The sequence below is a fragment of the Liolophura sinensis genome, chromosome 9 (assembly GCF_032854445.1).
Source record: "Liolophura sinensis isolate JHLJ2023 chromosome 9, CUHK_Ljap_v2, whole genome shotgun sequence".
Classification (NCBI taxonomy): domain Eukaryota; kingdom Metazoa; phylum Mollusca; class Polyplacophora; order Chitonida; family Chitonidae; genus Liolophura; species Liolophura sinensis.
In genome coordinates, this window is record NC_088303.1 from 13,532,886 (window position 1) to 13,549,672 (window position 16,787).

General features: G+C 37.3%; 1 protein-coding gene across 1 annotated transcript in view; it reads right to left on the bottom strand.

Annotated features, from left to right (window-relative positions):
* Positions 1 to 3,490: 3,490 nt before the first annotated feature.
* LOC135475477 (uncharacterized) overlaps positions 3,491 to 16,787 on the bottom strand; it is a 28,582-nt gene continuing 15,285 nt past the window's right edge. Inside the window, exons 7-17 of the mRNA XM_064755390.1 lie at positions 16,611 to 16,647; positions 14,970 to 15,027; positions 14,618 to 14,688; positions 13,131 to 13,888; positions 12,282 to 12,403; positions 9,561 to 9,658; positions 8,632 to 8,796; positions 7,857 to 7,942; positions 6,748 to 6,817; positions 5,702 to 5,852; positions 3,491 to 5,476 (exon numbers count right to left, since the gene is read on the bottom strand). Of these exons, the coding sequence (XP_064611460.1) occupies positions 5,388 to 5,476; positions 5,702 to 5,852; positions 6,748 to 6,817; positions 7,857 to 7,942; positions 8,632 to 8,796; positions 9,561 to 9,658; positions 12,282 to 12,403; positions 13,131 to 13,888; positions 14,618 to 14,688; positions 14,970 to 15,027; positions 16,611 to 16,647 (1,705 nt within the window). The 3' untranslated portion in view covers positions 3,491 to 5,387. The remainder of the gene's footprint in view (positions 5,477 to 5,701; positions 5,853 to 6,747; positions 6,818 to 7,856; positions 7,943 to 8,631; positions 8,797 to 9,560; positions 9,659 to 12,281; positions 12,404 to 13,130; positions 13,889 to 14,617; positions 14,689 to 14,969; positions 15,028 to 16,610; positions 16,648 to 16,787) is intronic.

Genomic DNA, 16,787 nt, shown 5'->3' on the forward strand with positions numbered 1-16,787 from the left:
GTTGAGTAAGGTTTTATGTGTGGGTCGGTTGAGTAAGGTTTTATGTTTGGGTCTGCTAGCCTCACAGTCTTTACATCGCCTTTATGAAACTTGATGGAAATGATGAACATGATCTGGACGTTTACTCATTTTGACTATAAAATAGGGATGTGTGCATTTTTATTATAGCCAGTACTAGTTCGTTTTGTTGGCCAGGGTAAGATTTTGTTTGGGTCAGATATTCCAACAGTTTTCACATCATCTTTATGAAAATTGGTGTGAATAATAAACAGAATTTGGAGATTTACTCATGTTGAATAATTAGAGATATTTGCATTTTTAGCTTGCTGTGTTCACATTCACTTCACAGACATGACAGGTGTATATATAGCCTCACAGTAAGGTTTTATGTTTGGGTCAGCTGTTCACAGTTTTCAACATATCTTCATGAAACTTGATGAGCTTGATAAGCAAGCCTTGATGATGTACACGTATGAATTTTGATATTATATTGGATTTTTTGAATCCAAATTACCTTGTTTTCTGTAGTAGACACATTTTCTAGAAATTAAGCCTCCATGGAGGCATAAACAGGGTTTCAGTGACTATTGCTTATGAGATTTATGGACTTTACCACATTTACAATTTTTGTAATCAAGAAAAGTTTCATGTAGGGCTACAGTTTTTAGGCACATGCCTACTTACAAGTAGGAGAACAAGAAGGGTATTGGGTTCCTCTGGCGATTTTACCTATTTCCTGTTTTGTGGGCACACATTCAGGTTGACTTCATTCTGTTCTCCTGTAAACATGGATTTCTGCAAGCCTTTCTTGAATGGCTACAGTTTCTTATGCAATCACTTATCTAGATAAGCTTTTTGTCTCTCTAGCTACTTTACAAGATTTGTAGAGTGAAGAATTTAGCTTGGTGTATACCAATTTTGCATATCAAAGACCACTGCCTCAATTTTGAGCACAAACTCCCCACAATGATATCTTTACCACCACAACACTTTACAACTTTTACCTTTATTCTGATTCCATTGTATAGTTGACTGGTATAGCCCTGTTGTTAATAATGTTGTTTTTGCCTTTTTCAGAAAATGTAGCGAGTCAGTAGGATGATACTGCCATAATCCACATCTTTATTAGTGAATGAATGATAGATCATATACACCAGACCTGGTTACCATGGAGATCGTGATACAACCAGGCCACCATACATGAATAACCCGGTAACCTGGATTTCAATAGATGCGTACCTCACCAAGGTAACCATGGAGATCACCTGATGACTTGGATTTGATGTGAACCTTTTGTGTGTGTGGACATCTCATTTTGTCTTTGTGTATTAAGCTGAAAAATATAGCTTTGGTACGTTGAAAAAGTGTCTTGTAGTTGTTTTGGTTCAACAGTAAGGCGTGGCTGGATCTGTTGATCAGAATTCTCTTAGTTTAGGTTTGATCAAACTCACTGGTTTGGCTGGAGAATTTTATTGGTCAGGAGATTTGACCGCTACTTGGAGAAGGAAAATGGTTTTACTCACGGCTTTCTTTACTCATAATCTGCACTAATGCTAAAAACGTTAGAACCTGGTGAGTGAGCGGCTGCTTATGGTGTTTGCTTGACAATCACTGTTTAGTGAAGTGGGGTTATTCCCCCTGTCAGATTGGGAATTTTCATCCTCAACATCATTAAGTACTCATTCAGCTGCTTGTCATCACCTTAAGCTGACCAGACCAATGCAGTTTTGGAACATGTTTATAAATGCCATGGGAATTGTTCTTTTGACATCTTTCAGTTTATTTGATTGGTGATTTACACTCTACTCAAGAATATTTCACTTATATGACAGCTACAGCATTATGGTGGAAGGAAACCATGCATAGCAGGGAGTTACACATGACTATCTGCAGGTTGCTGTCAGACCTTCTCACATATGACTGGATAGAAAGCCAGAATTTTGATTTGAACTCACAACGATTACATTGGTTAGAGGATTCTGAGTTAGTGCGCTGCACTGGCAGGCTAACAACTCTTCCGTGAAGCCCTTGTTAGGTCTATATCATGTACTGGCTGCGGTGGCATAGTGGATACAGATTGTGCCACTGGCTTTGGTGGCATGGTGGATAGAACTTTTGCCACCGGCTGTGGTGGCATGGTGGATAGAGCTCGTGCCACTGGCTGTGGTGGCATGGTGGATAGAGCTTGTGCTACCAGCTGTGGTGGAATAGTGGTTAGACCTTGTGCTACCAGCTGTGGTGGCATTGTGGATAGAGCTTGTGCCTCATAAATGGTAGACCCATGGTTCTATCCCAAATCCAGTTTTACCTAAGACTTAAACATGGGTGATCTTGGCAATAGGATAAGAGGTATGGGCCAAGTACTGGAGCTGGTTTCAAGTAAGCCTTGACCTGCCAAGACAACAAATGTTGTAGAGATATAAAGTGCACTAAGTTAAGGGCTACACCATTAAAGTTAGCTTCATGAAACCGGCCTCTGGTCGGCCTGGTGAAAATGGGTGAAGGAAACTGAGTGACTTGGGTAACCACAACTTTATACCGGAGAAAACCACTTCGCCGCTCACAAAAGAACGGTATACTGAAACTTTGCGTAGTAATTTGCTTTCCTGACTCAACTAGCTGGGGTGGTCTACATTGCAACCCATCTGCTCCTTATGTTTACATTAGCAGACTAGAATCCAGCTCTCGCTAGATGCAGTTTGGCTGCAGCTCAAGATCAAAGTTTTGTCTGGTATATCTGTGATTGTCAAAATACAGTGGTTTCGCTTTCCGGCCAGATGTCATTTAAGTTTATTTTATTTCTTTATTTGATTGATGGTTTACGCCATACTCGAGAATATTTCACTTATACGACGGCAGCCAGCATATATGGTGGGAGGAAATCTGGCAGAGCCCGGAGGAAACCCACGACCATCCGCAGGTTGCTGCAGACCTTCCCACATACGTCCGGAGAGGAAGCCACCATGACATATTGTTGGATGATCTTGAATGAATGGGACATTGTTACCACTGCTGGATTCTTCTCTCCCTTGTTTATATACATGTGCACACCTGTGTAATCACAAATTTCTCCCCATTCACGTCATGATGTAATTCCATGCACATGCTGCAAACATAAGTTGACGTGAACTGGTCCAGCGGCAGGATTAAGTAGAAGCATTTCAAATCAAAAGCCATCTTTCAACCACCACTGTGTGACAAAAACATGCCACAAACTGTTAATTTTTGTTTAACAACACTACCCTAGTATCCCTGACATAAACAAATGCACCCAACAACAGGTTACAAATGAAACTTTCTAGCATGCAATGTATAGTAGAAATTAAACATATCAAATTGATATGCCTACACAAATCAGGTCTATCCCAAAATCAAAACCTTACAAACAACTAATCAAATTTCAACAAAAGGAAAATCTCTTGCTTTCTTTTATTTTATTTTTTAAAATAAAGCAGAAATCCCTAAAATAATGTCAAAAGAAAAATACATTCCTAAAGCTTGTAAAGACCAGAGTTTATAATGAATATGCCACTTCATATATTTGAAAAAAATCTCAATGAAAATACTACTCTGGTTCCAAAAATATAAATGCACAATATGCATATACAAAAATAAAAATACACACCTCTTTATTACATAAACAGAGGATTTTAAGAGATCTCTGACTGACTATGGCTGAAATCTATGGCTAAAAAACATCACTGAATTATCACAATACCCCATTAACAAGGATGTCTGCATTCATATCACATAGGTTATTTGAATGTATTTGAAGATTTTTGTGTCATGCAATGCCACATTTTCTTGATATAGGCTAATATGAAATACTAAGTAAAAATATTTCAATATATTTATGCTTAATGCTAATTAAATTATAATGATATACAGTAACAAGTATTAAACAACATATTAAGCCTTAGTCTACATTAATAAAATTTTGATACAAAGGAATGTCACTTAAAAATATATGTATCAGGCTTCATATTTGGTATAAGTGTAAAGCCTCAAATACACATACATTTCTTACCCTAGTACCTTCTGATATATTCCTGAGATTATAATACATTCATATCACATTTAAGTAATAACATTTTCTCATCTTTAGTTAAATATTTCTAAATATCCATTTGAAAATTTTAAATGTACAAATCTCATGTCAACCTGAAAGGGCTGTAAATTTTCCAAATATAACTCACATCATATAATTAACATAATAAATCAACGAAAAAAGGACAGGGTGAAAAATTAGCTCAGCACTACATGTACATGTATCTCAGAACAAGCACAGATCACAACACAGTCAGTTGATACAGTTTTTTTGAACATGGCTGGTCAGTTAAATATTTGACATCCTATCTTGTAACATGGCTGGTCAGTTACATATCTGACATCCTATTTTTTAACATGGCTGGTCAGTTACACATTAGACATCCTATCTTTTAACATGGCTGGTCAGTTATATATTTGACATCCTATTGTCAAAATGTGACCAACTCTTTGTGGAACATTGCAACTATTGTGAATTTGAAATTGTGTGTATAATTAGAGATTTTTAAACTGACATACTTTTCTGTTCTGCAGTATGAGCGCTCACTGTGAGTTCAAGTCCAGCTCATGCTGGCTTCCTCTCCACCCATACGTGGGAAGATTTGTCAGCAACCTGCTGATGGTTATGGGTTTCCCCCGGGCTCTGCCCAGTTTCCACCCACCATAATGCTGGCTGTAATCGTTTTAAACGAAATATTTTTGAGTGCAGCGTGAAACACCAATCAAATGAGGGCTCATCTCACTAGGTTCTAGTCTGCTCAGATATCTTTACGTTTCTGCTTGAAATGTGGTTGATATCTGTTCTGTGATTTGAGGGCTCATCTCACTAGGTTCTAGCCTGCTCAGGTATCTTTACTTTTCTGCTTAAAATGTGGGTGGTATCTGTTCTGCAGTATGAGGGCTCATCTCACTAGGTTCTAGCCTGCTCAGATATCTTTACTTTTCTGCTTAAAATGTGGTTTGAGGTTTTGAGGACTCATGTCACAAGATGCTGGTTCTGCTCGAATATCTTTTACTTTTCTACTTAAATGTGGGTGGTCTCTGTTCTGCGGGTTGAGTGCCCACGTCCGCTCAGATATCTTTAGTTTCTCCTTGAAATCAGTGCGGAAATGGTTTCATGGTTTGAGGGCCTATGGCACAAGGTGCACTTAGTCTAGTCTACTTAGATATCTTCAGTTTTCTGCTTAAAATGTGGGTGGTGTCTGCTCTGCGATTTGAGGGCCGATGGTACAAGGTTCTAGTCCGCCCAGATATCTTTAGTTTTTTCCTTGAAATGAGGGCGGTATTTGTTCTGGGGTTTGAGGGCCTTCCTCACAGCACACCTGGCCTTCTCAATGTCCTCAATCAGGGCAGGCTTCCTCCAACAGGTGGCTGAATATCCCCAGGAAAAACGGTATGAAGGAGAGAAACTCCACAAACTCTATGCGGCCTGCAAATACACACGTCACTGTTACAGTAATTCGGCCAACTTTATATCACTGACTTAAACATTTAACATCTGAAATTCTGAATATTAAAATTACTTATAGCATCACTGCCACATCTTCTTGTAATAATAATGATTTTTGATACAAATTCCAGAATTCTGATTCGGACTGATTGACACTAGAACCATTTGAATAACAAGGACATGACTGTTCTGCAGCTGACTCACCACTACGGTCACTATCCACTGTTTGGACGATGACATCCACTAGAGATTTGTCTGTGCCAATCTCCTCTGATAAACCAACTGTTATCATCAACATCAGCTCCTGTATACTTAGAGACAGGTCCCTGTCTGTGTCACACAGGTCAAACATCTCCTACAGGACAAAAACACAGCAGTAATGCTATAAACACATTCTCTGTTTATGACAGTGTTATCATCAACATCAGCTCCTGTATACTGAGAGACAGGTCCCTGTCTGTGTCACACATGTGAAACATCTTTTACAGGACATACACAGCAGTAATGCCATAAACACATTCTCTGTTGATGACAGTGTTATCATCAACATCAGCTCCTGTATACCGAGAGGCAGGTCCCTGTCTGTGTCACACATGTGAAACATCTTTTACAGGACATACACAGCAGTAATGCCATAAACACATTCTCTGTTGATGACAGTGTTATCATCAACATCAGCTCCTGTATACTGAGAGACAGGTCCCTGTCTGTGTCACACATGTGAAACATCTTTTACAGGACATACACAGCAGTAATGCCATAAACACATTCTCTGTTGATGACAGTGTTATCATCAACATCAGCTCCTGTATACCGAGAGGCAGGTCCCTGTCTGTGTCACACAGGTCAAACATCTCCTGCAGGACAAACACAACAGTAAATACTGTAACATTCTCGCATGTTTTTGTGTACACAACAACTCTCCTGACTTAAAGCTGGAGCCACCCTAGTGGGAGCTGAATTCGCATCCTCAATGGGCAAAGGCTGCCCTGAGCACAATGCTTAGAAGAGCAAGGTAAGCTAATAAATTCCTTATCTTTTTGATCAGACGGTTACCCTGAAAAAGTAGTTTATTACCTGAGAGAAAATTAAATGAAGTAAATAAAACAGCTTTGGTCATCTACGCAAGCAGCTACCTGCGTAGTTATTTATAAAAGTACATGTACATGTATGTGGTTACATGTAGCTGGTAGATACCTTCCAATGACCCTTACCCCTTCCCCCATGATCACAAATGTCAAACAGTTTACCTTGAAAGCAGTGATGTGGTATGCCAGCTTTGGTAGGTCAAGCTTCAGCAGTTTGCTGTCATCCAACGTCCTGAAAATAAACACATCTCTCCCAGATACTCAGGGTTTATAATATGAAGGATTGCTAGAATCAAACTCTCTTCTCTTAGGCCTGCATGTACATGCATACAGTTCAAATATAGTTCATGCGTCCCGATTCCTCCCCGAGGTATATGTATGATCCTGGAGTGACCAATCTGTGCTGTGACGCTGACCAGTTCCTTTCCTAATATAAAGAGTCCCATAAAATAAGGAATTGCTATCTACACTGTTTAATTACAAATTTGAATTATAAGATCCTCCATTTGATTTGGTGATGCTCAAAAGCAAATGACATTTTTGCTCTTTCCTTTTATAACTTTCCATTGTATAGTACATAATAACGTTTTCATGAAAATTCACAAAATATCCACCTTAAGTGAACAAGCAACATTTACAGCAAGCAAATTTTACTTATTTATTTTTTCACTGGTATTATTCATCAATATCTTCACCACTTGGTTACAAGCCACCTCTAGACTGACATTTAATTATCATCACTCACAATTAATTTTTCACTTTATGAAGGAAAAACTTACGTGTAAAGGAGGTGGAATTAAACCACTGCCCTATCCAAATCAAATCAACCGTTAAAAAACTACATGTACTTTGATTTTTTTATTTGATTGGTGCTTTATGCCATACTCAAAATAAAGCTTTTTTTGACCTAATGGAAGTATTTATTCATTTGATTGGTGTTTTACGCAGTACTCAAGAATATTTCATTATACGACAACGGCCAGTATTATGGAGGTCGGGCAGAGACTGGGGGAAACCCACGACCCTCCGCAGGTTGCTGACAGACCTTCCCACTTACGGCCGGACAGGAAGCCAGCATGAGCTGGACTTGAACTCACAGCGACCACACGTAATGGAAGTATACTTGTACATCAAATGATACGGGTAAGGGTTTAATAGCACTGCTAAGATTCAAAAAGCCCTGCAATTGATTATTTCTACTTCCACTTCAGAAAAGGTGGATTTCTCCAACTTGCTAAAGCCCATTAAACAAAGGCATAAAAAACTCTTACGTGTTTCCGCAAAGTTTGTCATTTAGAGCCGCCACTGTCACAAATTCTCGCATATCAACTGTCCCATCCTTGTTCAGATCAAACACCTGAAAGGAAACGTACAATTTGAGAGATTTACATTTATAGGTCCTGCACAGGAAGAGAGTTGAGTTGTTGTGGACACACCTTGGAAATTGTGTTACGTACATCACATATATATTGTGTACTTTAATCTTCCTGCCAACAATAATACTAACAAGCAGCTTTCGTAAATCAAATTTTGCAACATATTTTCTAAATTATACATTCTTCCGCAATACTCATAGACTATTTTACAATGGTTCTTGAAAAATATATGTACATGTTGTCACTGTTGTTTATTTGTTTGCTTACTTGCTTTGAACTTGACACATTTCAGCATTATTTTGGTCAGACCATGTTGCTGTAAATATTGATAGCAGGTCAGTCTCAATGCCTCCTACACTGGGATGGCAAATGTATAGTGCTGTCTCACTACAACATGATGAAGCTGACACCAGACATGACAACGCAGCAAACCTACACATGTTCCATTCACCAAAGCCTGTCCCCTTTTGTTGAGTACCAGACCAGGAAGTATATTTACCAAGGCATAAATGGAATGGGAAGTGAACTTGGATGTCTGCAGTACAAGACAGGAACAAGTGAGCCCTTTCCAAAGTGATGGTGGAGAGTGAGAGAGGGGGCTGGCCACTCAACTATCAAACACACTTTACCCACTTTTTAATGATATAACATCACCTGTACATGTGCGTACCTTGACAAAGAGGTCAAGGTCTTTCTGAGTGGAGTTCTCAAAGAGCCGAATTTGTAGCTCATTACGTGACACCACCCCATTACCGTTCTTGTCCAGCGCACGAAAGTGTTTCTCAAACACCTGCCTCTGTTCAGGGCTGACGAACGAATACACCTCAGTTTTTACCTGTGAACAAGGATCAGACAGCTTTAATAGTAGCCTAATTGACTGGATGATTAATCACTCTGTGCTGGCTGATTGATGACAGGGTTGAGTTCAAGGTCCTCTTGTGTCTTTCAGAAATAAACTTTTACAAGCTCAAATGGCCCAAAACTCAAAAAAAAAGTTCTGCATTTGAAAGTAAGATTTTGATGGTTTTTCACATTCAAATTAATTAACAGTTAAAATAATCAACTGAAATGTGATGTTTACAAAATTAGCAAGCTTGAAGATTACTATACGATATTCTGAATAATATGTAGTTTTCTTACTTGTGACTTGATTAGTTCTTTTAAAAAACACTGACAATAAATGACTACAATAATTCCTGGATCCATAAAAAGGATGATCTATACATCACAAATTTTTCTAAAGGTGGTTTACAATGCGGCACAATGACAGAGGAGCCTACCACCAATGCTCTCACTGTGAGTTCAAGTCCAATTCATACTGGCTTCTTCCCCTGCTGTATGTGGTAAGGCCTGCCAACTGTAGATAGTTATGGGTTTTGCCTGGGCTCTACCTGGTTTCCTCAAACCATAATACTGACTGTCGTCGTATGAGTGAAATATTCTTGAGTGCAGAGTAAGAGTCCAATCAAATAAAAAAATAAACAAAAGTGGTTTAATGCACAACATCAGGCTAACATCAGTGAAGTTGACCTTCACGAAGACATAATCCCAGACATGAGTATTTTACACAGCTGTCATGCTGTTGTTAATTTGTCTTACCCAGGACAGATCAGAGTTGGTATGAGCATTCAGGTGACTGGTGTTAGCCCGCAAGGACTTCAGTTTCTGATCAGATTTGAAAAATGAGCTTTTCACACCTGTAAATAACAAATTATTATTCAAACATGAATAACAAAAGATGCAACACATTCATCATAAACACGGGACTGATCAGAAAATTTACTGTTTTATGTGACGTCAAGAACAAAAAAATAGTATATAAAACATCATTAAATGATTAATCCTAAAACAGACATTTTTCCCTTTGTTCCTTCACTTCAATAAAAGTATTTGGTCGTCAAGGCTCCATGCTGGCTGACTGATTATTTCCCCCCCCCCCCCCCTCCCAAAAAAGAGGCAAAAAAAAAATTAAATGTGATATGACACACTAACTGTCTTACTCCTGACATCTACAGCTTACATGTAATTCACAGAGGAACCAACACCCAGCACAAAGATGTATGCACACCCTCACACAATGTTACATGCCCATCACCTTTGTAATGTCTATGTGTATTGTCATGGTCGATTGTAACTAAAGCTCAGCACAGAACTATTTTTATTTCAACCCAGCTTGTTAGTTCAATCAAATTTCAGAATTCACTTTGTCCCAGGAAGGTTTTAAGTAAGCTCCAATGATGGCAGTCACATCATCTTTTCACCCATATAACATAAAATTTGCAGTTACATATAGCAATCTGCATTAAAACCGTTTTTTTTTTTTTTCTTTTTTTAGCCACTGACTATTACTGACAAATGAATGCTTGGGGTGTTAAGTTATTCCATACACTTCTACAAAGGTTCTATTTCTCACTAGTCTTATACGATGGCTAAGTTTTCATGGATAGGAGGGGAATGTTTGGTATTGACTAGACATTATAGCCATACAAACTAAATGATCAAACTGTCAATATATATATGCGTGTATGTACACACAGATTGCATGCTTTGATGTACCAGCTTTTGCTGGCGTACTGAGGTACTGCATATTGTAAATACAAATGTTAATCACACACAAAAGTGTTCTTATAAATATAAGAGAATGTCCCAAGTCAACACAGATGATGACATACACCAGATTTACAGATAGCTAAATCCATGTACCAACCAGAATTTAGACTGCGCATGTTCAAAACTTGGTATTGACAAACAGTTATGTGTATGTATAAACGGTATGTATACAATTCACATTTTATGACACGCTGAAGCATTGCTTGTCATAACGGTTCTTAAAATTAGCCGATTAAGGCAGAATAGATATGAAATACTTGCGAATAAATATGAACTTTTGATAGTGTCATAATGCATTGTTAAATATTCGTAAGTCTGTCATAAATGGAGTGCAGAGATCATTATCATACTTTTGAAGTTCATTAAAAATTCAAACAATGTTGTAAAAATGACGTTGTTGATCATAACAGTTTCATAACTTGTTCTTGACTGTCATAAGCCTATTTTGAAATTCCACCCAATTTACCTCTTGCTACACAAGGCAGCAGCAAGTACCATTTCTAAAGTCTTTAGTATGACCCAACCTGGGTTTGATCCCAGGGTCTCCCACTTTGAGACAGAACCTCTAACCATTAGGCCACCGCAGTGGTCCAGACCTGTTTGAATGCACAATTCTACTATCTCATTCAATGACTGTCGATCTGTATAAATTATCTCCTATATATGTATTTCATTGTTAAATACGAATCTTTGTGTGTCTACGGGATTCTAATTATGCCACAGCACTTAGTAATATGAGATCAGAGATTAAACTCATAAATCTTACTGGCAAATTCCAGCATTGTAGCAGTGACCATATAATTATTTGAAGTCATAAATTATATATATCTCTGAAACCACACAAAGGTTCAGTAATATCCCATCACCAAAGACAACGGTCTGAACACATCAATTCCAAGTTATAGAAAACAAAGCCAATCATGATAGCTACCTTCACTAGTTTCCTCATTTGACATATTCAACCACATAAACTATAAACTTTTGAGCATTTCTGTTCTTTTTTTATAATTTAAATTTTTATATTTTAAACTGAAGAAGTCACATAACATAAATTGTACTAAATTATTGTCAAATGAGAAAATGAAAGGTAACCATATTCCAGGTGATCGTTCCAAAATTCAATCTGCGAAATTATTTACCTCGCCTGTAACAATGTGCTGTAAAAATATATTAACATGTCTTATTTAGTCAATTTCTGCTAGAACAATTTACAACTTCCTTGATAATTGCACAGAACTGTTTTTTCATTTTAACATCTGAACCCAAAACCACAACAAACTATAATCATGAACTAAATTCTGTGCTGCAAGCCAAATACGATCAATCGTCATCAGTAGCAGAACGTTATAAACTTTGATGGGGCTAAGGCAGCAGAAGTAGTTTCCCAGTTCATCAGGTGATGACCCAAGATTTGGGGGCTCCACACTGTAATTTCAGAAGGGGTTCCAGAGAGACAGGACATAACATGAATGAGAGAGGTCAAAGAAGTACAAGAAATTCCATAAATATGATTGATTTTGAGCCACATATTAAGATGACTGAAAGAGTATCAGAGATTCTATAGACAGACATGAATCACTGTCTTGTTGCTTAACTAATAACGTTATCGGACACAGTTCAAATAAGTAGAAGAGATAGCATTTTGAGTAATTTTAGACCAGTGATGTCTAATATTAAATGTTAGTACATTGGTACATGTGGAACCTATACCTGAGATCATACGCATATCCCAGTCTGTAAGACTGTCTGAATCCCAGTCCGAGTCATCTGAATCATCACTGTCTTTAGCCTGGGATATTTTCCTCTCTTCGCTGAAATCCATCGCTAAAACACTGCCAGACAACAAAATAGCAGGTCTTGTTATATGCAGAAATGAGGTGCTAAAGAGAAAAAATAAGTTCTGGCCACTAAAATCTCGACTTTGAACTCATCACAAAATTTATTTATTTATTGGATTGTTATATAGCTAAATGCAGTCTTCAAGAATTTACACTAATATAATGGCGGGTAGTAATGTCAGTTTTATAAAAAACACCCTAAATCACAAGTACATACATGAACAATGACCTGAGAAAATAGTTCAAAATCCAAGTCTAGCAGTAGTCGCTGGTGTATTAATAGACAAAATTTATTGAAATTGAAAAGGCTTATGAGAAAACACAGTAGAAAATTACATCAATGCTTGAAGGGGCATAACTTTCAGATATACATGATGTTAACAATGACAATACTGTTCAGGTGTGACATCTGACCTCAAATTCCACCCTGAAGAAGTTTTTTTTTAGTGCAAATAAAGATTATAAAATATTACTTTATTTTTTCAGTAGGTTATCATCCTACCTTCCAAACAAGCCCAAGAACATCTTTCTAAGATAAAACAGAACTCAATAGAATTAGGGAAAATAAGCCACTTAGTCATGGTTGAAATTTTAGCTCAGATATTGTCTAGTGTGTTTTAAACCTAACAACATGCAAATGGTTCAGATATCTTTGGAGATTCAGTGAAAGGAGATGTACAGTAGACTATATATTGACAGTGTTGACACAAGTCAAACTTACTCAGCTTTCCTGGTGCTGACTCCATCTGATGTTACAGTAAATATGGCCATAGTATTGTTTGAAGGTTCTGAATACCTGCGCTGATCAGACACTGAAGGTGAGGAACCATTTTTAATGGAATCTTTGAGAGGTTGCTGTTTGCAAGCCTGTCCATTAGCGACTGGAGTCCGATCTTCTGTGGCAGACTTGGAGCTCCTGACTTTGCTCGCAACACAGGGTCGTTTGTGTACCTTACCAGGGCTCCAAGAATTGTCAGGGCAAGGTGAAGGCTGGAAATCCTGTGGCGACTGCTGCACTTCAACTACCTGACGTGGACTTGCTGCCAAGGGGCCATCACCAGGGAACTTGAATTCAACACTTCTTAAGAGATTGGCTTGCATTGAATTATCCAGCTGGGAGATGTCAAGATTGGTATTTGCCGAAGCAGAGGGCACAACTCTGGATTTCTCAGCATCCCTGAAGTTGGCTTTTTTTTCATGACGACACTCCTGAACCTCATCATTATGCCCATTAAGCTCTACCTCGATGTAACTGTTCCCCCAGGCAGACTTTCCACTCTCACTTTCTTTAAATGGTTCCTGGGGACTGCTGTTGACAGGATTGACAGAGTTGTCTGCCTTGTGGATCACTTTCACAGGGGGCCAATCACTGGCAACACTTGAAGTTTCACTTTTATCATCAAACTCTTTTGCAACAAGCTCTGTTTGTGACAAACAACTGTCATTAACTGGAGCCAGTTCTGTGTTACAATTGGCAGCCTGTGAAGAAGAGGCCAAAGCTCCTTCATGAATGGTCAAACAATGACAGATCAACAAAAGAATATTACTCTATGTAACACTGCAAACTGATGCTAACAGATAAACTTTATGTCAGTGATAAACGTCTGTCCCTTAAAGATGCCATGGACAATTATTTTCTTTATTAATTTGTATTTTGGGGCCACTTTCACAAAGCTGTGTATTAAAAGTCCAATGTTAGGAAGCTTGTATAATAATTAAAACACAATAAGGCTGTGTGATTTACTTAAGAAAAATTGAGTTAAAGAGTTTTGAGAAAGTGGGTGTAAACTACTGTAATTATTCTAATTTTTGGGACAGATATTAGTAGTGTTGAAAGTAGAAAATCACATTTCTTTACCACCCTTTTGGAAAAGTATGTTGTTCATTAGGTGGTCTAACCATGTGAAAAAAAAAGAAACTCAATATTCCTGTTACAATTACATATAAAGTGGCTAAAGTGAGCAGACTTCGTGTTCCAAAATTTAGAGGAAAATTCATGTGATTTTTGTATGAACAGAATATGTATGAAGTCTACCATTATCAATAAATAAAATATATTCACTATTTGAATAAAAGCACCAACATGCTTTACATTATTAACAGAGGTTACATTATTAACCTAACAGAAAGTAGTTAACTGCCATAAATTCCACGTAAATGTTTTAACATATATAGGCCTATATATGACTCTAGCTGGTCATTCTTTACCTGGTTGGTTTCCACTAATTGCTGATTAATGGGCCAATCATTCTCTTCTGTCTTTACTTCTGACTTGGACTCTGTAACATTGTTAAACGGTAATCCTAATAATATGCATTAGAGATTTGTTGATCATCAATATAAACAAGCTAAATCTCAACAGAGCAATAAAATAATTGATAGAAAAATGATTTTATTCTTCCTTTAATATAATTATATCTGCACAAATAGGTAATACTAGGTATTTCCTAGTGTATAAAAAACATGAGAATTAATTTATACTAGTGAATGCTATTTACCTTGATAGTAATGAACGCACACACAGACAGACATGACAGCAACACAGGCCTTTTCCCTTTACCTTTATTGACAGGTAATCCACCAGTAATCTGCATCCCCCTTCTTGGTGTCTTCTCTGACTATCAGTCAAAATATTACACATGTATTTAAACATGTAAAAACAGGAAAAGCAATACAATGTAATGTGAGAACTGCTTCATTACTGTTTAATAATAATGCTGAAACTGAACAATACATTGCTTGTATTATATAAAAGAAGTGTCAGTGATTGATCAACGTAAACTTGCATGCTATGACAACATGAAAATGTACATGTACACTGACAATGTGCAATTAGATTTGCAATGAACTCTAAAGACCTTTGTAATTCGAAAGGCGAAAAACAAAATATGGCATGTGATTAACTCTTATAAATCAACCTGGTGACAATGAAAATAGCTGTTTGTCCACATGGAAGGTAGTGATCAAAGAGTTAGAATCATGTAAATCAAAACTTCTGCGAAAAGCCCAGGTGCATCAGTGGAACTCTACTTTAACTACGTATTTTTTTTTTTTTCTTTTTTTTTTTGGTGAAGTTTCATTTTTAATCAGAAGAACATAAGTGTTGTCAACAAAAGTTTCAGTTTAAGGTCTTAATGTGCTTCTGAAAGCGCATTTTGAAAGGTCAAACCTCAGGTGAAATCCATTAATGATGACCGCATGCTAGTTACATGCAGTGGAGATTTCCTACATTGTGACACATACACCAGTAGCACACAATTTTCTCTCTTTCTCTCTTAGAAGCAACATCAGGAAGTGCACGAGATCTACAGGTGAACATGGCTAGAGTTAAACACCATGTTTATAGCGTACAAGCTGATACAGATAACAGGCATTCTCCAAAGAAAGAGCATTTCAGTGTAAGTTCATTTGAAGAGACACTATTGTGGAAAAAGTGCCACACATCAGACATTTAAGATCAAGACAAGAATTTATTTTCAAGTAAAGAAATAAAACAAAAAAACAAAATGTTTTTTGTTCTCGTTGCTTATTCTTGAAAGAATCCAACTCAGCATCATTATTACACGTCTATGAAAAATTTAAAATATTCTTTTTTAAAAATGGAGATCTTGTAACAGACTATGTTAAACAATAAGCTTTATTCATGAAATTAAAATAAAAATTGTTTCTTGTAAAGTATGTGATTGACAAACGTTACCTACAAAACCATACAAAGTAACTCCCCAAAGCTTTTACATTTCAGATATATTCTAGACTGTTCTTGAGTGATACTCATGATCAATGATATAGGTAATTAAGCACGATATCCATGCAACGCAATCATCTAGAACACAGCATGAGTTTCCATATAATGTATTTCATTCGGTTATTTCTTGATTCATGCACAAGTTGAGGCTACAACAAACATGTAATACCTCTGCCAAATGGGTTTGTAGAATTGTAAATCAAATCAAGATTTACAGTACTTGTTGGTATGAATTCAGTATGCAGTTTTTGGAAGCACTGGATGAGGAGTCCTGATGTACGTACATATATGTATGCTCAGGGTTTTACGTCACACTTAACAATTTTTCAGTCATACAACAATGACGAGTCATTAGGATGTATGTACATATACTGTGTAAGAGGAATCAAGATAAACATGTGTTAGACAGAAAAGATGAAAACGAACATGTGCCGGTGAACACAGGTGAGGACTTACCTGAGCTAAGGATGGTGGGGCACAGGCTGGGGCACTTCTATCAACAATATCAGACATATACATCAGTGAGTGCATGGCAGCAAACAAATATATCTATGTACAAACACTGCAATAGTCAGAAAGAGTACACGTTGTGGTCAAAGCAGTGTTCACAGTGTGATTTGTGGTATCAACTCG